Source organism: Cariama cristata, unplaced genomic scaffold, assembly GCF_000690535.1.
Source record: "Cariama cristata isolate BGI_N322 unplaced genomic scaffold, ASM69053v1 scaffold5602, whole genome shotgun sequence".
NCBI classification, from domain to species: Eukaryota; Metazoa; Chordata; class Aves; order Cariamiformes; family Cariamidae; genus Cariama; species Cariama cristata.
In genome coordinates, this window is record NW_009602003.1 from 63150 (window position 1) to 72125 (window position 8976).

Here is an 8976-nt window from a genome sequence, read left to right on the forward strand (position 1 = left end):
ATGCAGCCGGCTCTGCTGGGCTGCAGCGATAAACCCAGTGAGAACTGGCATCTCTGCCCATCACCTGCTGGTTTTGTGCTGGGAGGAACAACAAGGCCCTGAAATGCCCAACAGCCTCGGCGACAACCAGCCCCAAGGATGCTTATTGAGAAAGTAGGAGAGACTGTAGGCAGAAACGGACAGTTAAAACTCTTGTCTGGACAGCACAGTCCTGCAATGAGCTTGTCTTTAAGGAGTGACCAAGCCAGGGTCCAGGAGGACACGCTGGGCTCGTGGACAGGCAGATTCCAACCAATTTAACTGTTATCCGTGGCCAGAGAGGTGATCTGCAGGTCCCTGAGGAACACACTGGGGTCAGGTACCTAGGAGGTAGAAGGCTGGTGCTGCCCACGCCACTATTGGTGTAGCAATCCCCCCGTGCAAGCTGGTTCCTCCAGGTGATTTGCCTGCGTAGCTGCCAAGCAGAGCGCAAGAGCTGAGGGATAGCCACGTCCCTCGAACGCTGGCCTGGCTCTATTTCCAGCTGCCTGGCTCTATTGACATAGCCCTGAGAGTCCAGCAAGGAACAAGACATTTTTTCCTTTAGCTGAGACTGCTGGTATTTAGAACAGAAAAGGCCCTTATGCGTATCCCGGCTGGACTAGCTACATGAGCATAAAGCTACAGTGTGTAGAACAGGGCAGCCCTGTGTGCGGGTGTGCAAAGAGTGTTGCTAACGGGGTTAACAAACAGCCTGTTGCAATGGAAGCAATGGTACAGATGGGTTTTCTTTTCCTGGAAACATGCTCCCAGTTTTGACACTTATCAGATTTTTGTTTTTCTTCCTTCTTTCTTCCCTCCCCTTCTCCCAAGCTTTGCAATTGCAGCTTCATCAGGGTTTAGTTCGCTTAGTTTTGTGAGCGATGGTATGTTGTGAGTCAGTTTTCTGGCGTTCCCACAGGTTTTGTAAAACTGGGTGATGAAGGTACGTAGTGAGCAGGGTTTGAACATCTGTGAATCCCTCCTTGAAACCAAGAGATGCAAATCCCTGGGTTAGCAGACCCCAGTAGTCCCGGTGCTCCTCAAATGCCTTGTTTCCACTGGCGTTTCCAGCACGGCTGTTAATTCTGCCTCCCCTCCTTGTGCAAGCAGGAGCTCTGGTATTACTTGTGGCCCTCCCAAGTGCACAGATGTCACAGGACAGCTGTGGTTTGATTGCTGGGCATCTCTCCCAAAGGCACAGCCTAGATGACTTAAAGCAGCCCGAGGGTGAATTCGTCAGCTGGATGGGCAGAGCAGGGTGGAAAAGTGAGTTTACAGCTGAATTAAAAACAAACAGAGATTTAAAGCAGCTCAGAAACAAGGAGAAAGATTTGCTTAACGCTGGTCAGATGTTCAGGGTAGGCAATATGGGACTGGGATTAAAACCCAGGCTGACCAGTCTTCTGCTTAAACAGCCTTGGGCTCATTCCCTGAGTTACGCTTCTCCTCTGCTCCAGCATCCTTTGGTAAGATCTCTCTCCTTGATAGTGTGGGCTCTTGCGTTCTCCCCCCAGTGAGGATCGATGCAAGTTAGGGGGATGAATCTTCCCCCAGCAGTCCTTTAAACACTGAAGAGTGTGTGAAATGCCTTTTTCTGCCCAGGAAACCTGGTACTGGCATGGAGACATCAGCGCTGACAATGTAGTCATGAGCGGCGTCAAGTGTTCAGGGACAGAGATGTCTCTGGCCCACTGTCGTCACGACGGGGCCGATGTCTCCTGTCCCAGAGGAGGTGGTCGTTTTGGTGCCGGTGTGTCCTGCTCGGAGAGTGAGTAACTCGGGTTTTATTTCATTTTAGTGTAAGTGTTTGCCCTGAGATATGCAGGAGAAATGGGGTGGCCCATGGTACGCCTTGGGATATGTTAAAAACAGTGGCAAACTGCTGCTGCTGGGGCTGAGAAATACAGTGCAAGGAAGGGGCCGGCCTCCGTCTCTAGCAGACGCTTGTGGGGGTTTCTTCATAGCCCATCAGTTAACTTTAGACCTTCCTTCCCACCTGCCAGCTGCCCCTGACCTGGTGCTCAACGCGGAGCTGGTGGAGCAGACTGCCTACCTGGAGGACCGCCCGATGTTCATGCTGCAGTGCGCGCTGGAGGAGAACTGCCTGGCCAGCTCGGCCGCCAACACCTCCATCACTTCGGGGTACCGGCGCCTGCTGCGCTTCTCCTCCCAGATCCACAACAACGGGCAGTCCGATTTCCGCCCCAAGAACGGCCGCCACGCCTGGGTCTGGCACGACTGTCACCGGTGAGTGCCGCGAAGATGGTTTTGTGCCGTCGGTGCCTCTTTCCATCCCTTTCTGCTGCCTGGGTGGGGGAGGACTGTGTTGCTACGGGAGTACAGGGCTGAAATGCTGGAGCCGTGGCTGCGGAGCTGTGATGTGTGTTAGGGCAGCTGTCAGCCTCTGACAGCAGCGAAACCAGCTTGTTAGAGCAGGAATTCCCTTACCTGGGAAAGGACTGAAGAACATGCCGTAATTCTGCATTTATTTAAATGCATCTCGACTCCATTTAAACTGTGTACAGCTGGGAGATTGTTTTGTGCTTATTTTTGACAAACAGTTAGTTCACCACTGTAAATGCATCATTTTGCAGGGGGAAATGGACAGTTTCAGCCAAAGTAAACCAGGGGGAGGAAAGGGAGCTGGAACCAAGCCATCCAGATGCTTTGCTTCTGAAGCGATGGCTTGTTACAAGGTTGATTTTTCTCTAATTTGGGGTAAAAAGGAGCTAAGTAACTTGCAGTGCGCCGCTCTTGTCCTGCCACTGTTGCAAGACTTTTGCTTTATGAAAACCCTAGAGCAGGAAATTCTCAAAACCAGGCCTTTATAGTCTTCATAAACAGCGTGAGCGAAGCGAGATGTGTAGGTAGCGCTGCATCAGTGCTGCAGTGCTCCTCGTCTGAAGCTTCAGATCGTGGTGTGGGGCAAATGTTGGCCACTTGCCCTGCAGACAGGTTGGTTTGTGATGTTTGCAGTTGGAGGCACAAGCAGAGCTAAAACCTCGGCAGCACAGGACCAAAAGTAAATAGGCGATGGAATGTTTATGGGAGGAGGAAAGCCGGAGCGGTGCGGTGCGAGGGGCTGCCTTGCTGGCCCTGTTGGGAAGGGGCTGAGGGAATAGGTGGGTACCACAAGGCTTTGAGCATGTCACATGCTGGTTAAAAAGGAGGGCGCTCGGAGCAATTTGGGAAAGACTAAGTGAGGTGAGACTGGGAAAGGATCAGGAAGAGGCCAAGAGCCATCTGTGTGCTTTAAACTGGATTCTGTTTATACGGAGGAGGATGAACTCAATTCCTCTTCAATCTTTCCAGTCTGTAAACAGCAGAATGTAAACACCTCTTTGAATGATTCAGACATATTTCAGAAACTGAGTCAGACTTGAGAACCTCAAACTTTTATCAGAGGCAGCCAAATGAGACAGCCTCAAAGTCAACAGCTCAGCCACTGCAGAATGCCTCTTCTTTCCTAGCTGCCTCACTCCGTCACTGGGAGCTTCTGTTTAGTTGGCTTCAGATGTGGAAGTAGAACAAAAATGGGAAGTGAAAAGTGCTTAACTTCTGGCAGGTGGCTTTTTTTTTTGGTTAGGGGAAAAGGAGGAGGAGGTAAGAAGAAACCTACTCTCTAGAGGAGAAGTTTCCTCATCTTCCCTCCTTGCTCCTCCTTTATCTGTAAATACGTGTGCAGAGTGATGCTGCGATAACGGTGCTTGGAAGTCTTTAAGCCATGATTATTTTTACAGCTGGAAAGGAGAGGATTTCTGCACTTTTTTTTAAAAAAAACAAACCAAACAACAAACTCCTAAGCAATGGCTTTTGAATCGGGGATGGACTGCAGTTGCCTCGCTCCTCAGAGCTGAGCTATGCCGACGGGCTCTGGTGTGTCTCGGCGCAGTGTTCCCGTAGTTGGGGTAGATGTGCAGCGATTTAAGGACCCACTCCGCTTCAGCACCCGCAGTTGCTCTCCTGTTCCCCACGATGTGCTCACTCCGTGGGTTTGCTCCCAATTCCAAGACTGGGATCAAATTCAATGTCTTGCATCAGCATGACCACACTTACGTGCCCAGCCCTGACCACGTGGAGCACGCGACCGTGTTTTAATCAGGTACTTCCATCTGCTCCCTGCTCTACAAGTCCCACGGACTTCAACTGAACCAAAGCACAGGCTTTATTTTTTGCCGAACCAGCAGCGTGGCATAGAAAAGGTCAGCGTTACCGAGTTCAGCATCACGTGAACCCTGCCGTGGTCTGACGTTGCTGGTTAGGGCTCTACAGCACAGATTGTTTGCTCTCTCCTAACTGTTGCTGAGCCCAACGGTGCTGGAGCGTTCCTGATGGCAGCCCAGCCCAGGCTGAGTTGACACTAACGCTTCCCCGTTTAAAATGATGAAACGTATCGTGTGCGAGCCCAGCTGTCGGGTGGTTTAGATCTGAGTGGAGCGAGTGCTGAGAGAGGCTGGTTCCATCTGTTGTTAGTTTTCTGCCAATAAATTTGCATTATAAATAAATAACTCAATAAAAATAGCCAGGTTGCTGGTCTGGGTACACCCAGCTCTGTTTGCAGCCTGTTGTTATTAAGGAGCAGGTGAAATATTTCTTGGTCTGGTAAATGACAGGGCCACTGGAAGTGATGACCTGGCTGATGATGGCTTCCCCCCCTCCTTTCCTTGCTATTATGAACCCAGGTGTGATCCTACAAAGGCTGGGGCAAGGCTCTCCCCTGGAACAGCTTTAGCACTTGATATGTAAACAAATATCCGGGCCAGGAGCCAGCGTGGAGGCAGCATGGGTGATGTGTGCCCAGGGGAACATCTCCTGGCTGCGGTTTCTCTCGCTTTCCCTCCCACCGTAGCGCTTGACGTGTTGTCGTGTATTTACCCCCGCGGCCGTGGGGCTGGGAGGTGAAATGCGGGGCCCGAGGGATGCAACGGCACAAAGAGTCGAGTCTGGGCGACCCGCATCCAAGTCGTTGTGCCGTAGCTGCCGGAACCCGCATCCAAGTCGTCGTGCCGTAGCTGCCGGACCGTCTCTGCCGGGACAGACCGTGCAACCCTTTAGACCTGGTAATTAAAGGGGTGTCTCTTTGCCCTAAAGATAACTCTCCCTGTCTGTGCCTCGCAGGCATTACCACAGCATGGAGGTTTTTACCCACTATGATCTATTGAACCTCAACGGAACCAAGGTGGCTGAAGGACACAAAGCCAGCTTCTGTCTGGAAGACACGGAATGCGAAGCAGGTATGTTTGCCAGAGCCCTTTTGTGCTGGGAATGTATTGCTGTCCCCTGTCCCCGTACAGATGACTGGCTTCCTGGATGCTGTCAAAGTCCTCAGCAGGGCTACAAGGGGCCTGACAGGAGCCAGAAACCAGCCCTGAGATTATGTATGTACGGAGCGGTCTGTACAGGTATAAGAGAATCCCCAAAGGCCCCATATGCTGAGGTTTTCAGACTCTGAAGCTTACTCTGAAAAACTAAGTGTGCATTTTCTGATTCCCGTAAAGTGAGAAATTCCAAAACATGGCCCTAGGTGATGAGCTGTGGAGGCAGCAGCTCCTCCCGTGCAGTTAAGCAGTACACGTATTTCGGTACAAGACATTGAGCAAGACGCTGTTGTATTAAATCTCATCCAAAATACTGTGCCTGTAGCTTACCGCTATCCTGGGGAGTTGGAGAACAACTGCGTCTTCCTCTGACGTGTCCGAGGGTGGGACATTCCCAGCCCGACTTGCTGTGAATGTAACACTTTGTGCCTTTAACTCTTCCCACGCAGATGTGCAAAAACAGTACGAATGCGCCAATTTTGGTGAACAAGGAATCACAGTTGGATGCTGGGATGTGTACCGTCATGACATCGACTGCCAGTGGATCGATATTACTGATGTCCCACCAGGCGATTACCTCTTCCAGGTATGGGAGAAAAAGAGGGTTTGAGACACTGCCTTTGCTTTTGTCTTACGCGTTAGGGGTGTCAAGAACGTAACCACTGTTTATTTGTACATCTCCTACAGTACTATCAACTCCCAATTACAAAGAGAGATTCCCAGGATATCTAAAAGATAAAGAATTACCGAACAGGACAATAAAGCGTTACCGGATCACATACTTGCCCAAGTGAAAAATCAGGGCCTATAGCCCCAGCTTAGAGATGCTAGTCTTAAGAAATCCACACCCAGCTAACGCTTGATGGTCCTTCACAATCCACATGCAGCTACTGTTGTTAAGAGACTGCATTACGTGTCACATTATATATATATACACGCACAGCATCTCACTGTTCTCTTGTACGAAGCTTTTGAGCCATTTGTAAGCAACGCTCGCTTCAGTTGGGGAGTCAGTAGTGCTATTCTTGTGGTGTTTGCACGAGGAGTTAAGGCTGTGCCTACGGTCTGTGTTGTGCAAGTGGGTGGAGGCGGGGGGATTCTTTGGTTCTAAAAACAGTCGCTTAAACTGGAGAGGAGTGAAGGGAAGAGGAATTATTTTTGTCTGCACTGCTATCGTGTGAAATGCGGAGAAGGCGTTTGAGGGTGTATCTTGGTGTATATGAGGGAAGGTGTGATCTTGATCTGGCTTTAATCAAGTAGTTTCTGTCTAAATGCAAAATGTTTTAAAAAAAAAATATTGTGGTGTAATAAAAAAGCTGATCCTGTCTCAGTCTGACCAGCTCCAATCTACCTTTAAATAACTTTATGCTGTGTTTGTCCATCGCTCCCTAGGTTGTCATCAACCCCAACTATGAAGTTGCTGAATCCGATTATTCAAATAACGTGATGAAATGCAGGAGCCGGTACGATGGGCAGCGCATCTGGATGTACAACTGCCACATAGGTGAGAGTGACTTGCGCAGGGGAAGGTTTAATGGCTGTCGTGCATGGATCAAACCGTGTCACTGGCTCTTCGCTAGGAATTCTCTGCTTATGTGCCCTTTATCACTTTGTACGTGCTTGGAAAGTGGAGATACTGAGCTCAAACGACACCGGTGCCATTTGCCGTGGGCTGTTCACAGGCAAACACCGAACTGTCTCTGTTACGGGGCCAAGCTGCTACAGGTTGTAAAGAGTAAGATGGCTGGACAGGGGTGGGACGGTTCGTTCCTTTGTGCTGCATTGTACGTGTTACTGGAGCAGCAAGCACAGCGCTGGTAAAACAGCGAAAGAAATCCCTCAGGCTTGGCAGAACGAGGATAACAGATGCCCCAGCTCTGTCTCTTCTACGAGGAAATGAGCGTTTTTCCTTCCCAAGACTGTCAGACATAAGGAAAGCTCTTGTGCGATCTGAGAATTTGTTTAGGGTGCCTGAGTAAGTGCAGGCAAACAATTCCACGTTGTTCCCAGACTCAAATTGTTACCAACCTGGGACACTGACCTCTTCAGCCCGCAAAGCTTCTCTCTTCTTGAAAAGCACACGCAAACAGTGATGGGTGAAGCAGAGCAGTGGAGAAGAGCCCTCTGTTCAAGCCAGAAGTGAAAGTCTTCTGCTGTCCCTTGAATGTGCGGGGAAATTGTATATTTGCTTGAATACATGTAAAACATTATCATTTGGAATTATTTTTTTTGGTCTTGGAAATATTAAAGGCCAAACTACTTTAAATTTGCATTAACAGTCAATTGTCAAGACCATTTTAAAATGGAATTAAGTTGAGGGCTTTGTAAGATAAACTGTTTCTAACACAGAAAATAAATTAACAGCAACTGCCTGCCAACCTCCAAATAAAACCAGTGGTGAGGACAATTTCCAGAGCTGGCTGAAGTTCTTCAAGGAGTGTTTTTCCTGAAAAAACTCCCATCTTACCACTGATTTTTCTCATTAATTTGTTGGGGATTTTTTTAAAGAAAATACTTGTCTCGTGTCATGCTTCGGATTGTGACCTAGTTCAGAAATGCCAAACCCAGTTGATTTGGATGAACAGGCACTTAAGTGTTGGATAGGCTCTCCAGCTGAGCTTGAAAATATTTCTAATTAAAAATAAATGTATTTAGCTTTCATTGTCTCTCAACTAGCAAAAAGTAAGGGCAGGGACCTATTTAAGAGTAGTAACCAGACCCCACTTGCCATCAGGCTCAAGGAGCAGACTCTTTCACAGCTCCTGCTAGCCATCACCTAGTTCTTTTAAGTGACAAAGGTTAGCAGTGAAAGTAAGAGGGTAGTTTGCAGTCTAGTCTTCCAAACACACAAAAGACTAGATTCCAGTACTCCTGGGGAACTCTTGGCTGTTCCAGTTATGGTAAGATTTAATGAATGCTTAAATTAATTAGCCCAGGAACATCTCTGCTCTTCTAGTACTTGCTTTGAGCCCTTCCATTTTCACAGCATCTTTTGTAGATTACACAAAACCCCCGTGTGTTCTCTGCCTTGTGTTGCAAGCTGCCTTCGCTACCTCCTGCTCAACTCTTTCTGTGAACTCCCCAGGTGGCTCCTTCAGCGAGGAAACGGAACAGAAGTTTGATCACTTCAGCGGACTCACAAATAACAAGGTGTCCACCCGATAGAACAGCATCGCCTCTCACCCCACTATTTAAAGAAACGAGGTTTCCCGCTTCGGTGATTTCCCTAACCACTGCACAAAAATGAAAATCAAGCAAACAATCAAACTCTAAATTAGCAAGGTAAATTATTTTCTAAAGGTGCCTTCCTTCCCAGTTTAGGTGCTCAGACCACCGCGTGTCTCTTGTAACTCCAGTCCCTACCACTGAGGTAGTTAAGAGCAGGCTTTTAAACTCTGCTTGGCTCTGTCTCTCCACCATGCCAACCTTCTCCACAACGATCTCTCCCTCCACTTTGCAGCACCATCTTTAGTCACAGACGTAGGTCCAGGCTGCAGCAAGCACAATTTACCTTTGGGTACCAACAACCAAAATATGTCTTTACCGTTCATTTTCTTCAAGGCATTAATCTTGGTATCTTTAAGCTCTTTGACTCAAGCTTGAACGCACCATTGATGCAACTGCCTCCATTTGTGAC

The 8976-nt window shown here is 48.7% G+C and overlaps 1 protein-coding gene across 1 annotated transcript in view; it reads left to right on the forward strand.

Moving 5' to 3' along the window:
* LOXL2 (lysyl oxidase-like 2) overlaps positions 1-8575 on the forward strand; it is a 41852-nt gene extending 33277 nt beyond the window's left edge. Inside the window, exons 8-13 of the mRNA XM_009694542.1 lie at positions 1624-1789; positions 2025-2268; positions 5140-5255; positions 5789-5925; positions 6732-6843; positions 8425-8575. Of these exons, the coding sequence (XP_009692844.1) occupies positions 1624-1789; positions 2025-2268; positions 5140-5255; positions 5789-5925; positions 6732-6843; positions 8425-8504 (855 nt within the window). The 3' untranslated portion in view covers positions 8505-8575. The remainder of the gene's footprint in view (positions 1-1623; positions 1790-2024; positions 2269-5139; positions 5256-5788; positions 5926-6731; positions 6844-8424) is intronic.
* Positions 8576-8976: the final 401 nt, after the last annotated feature.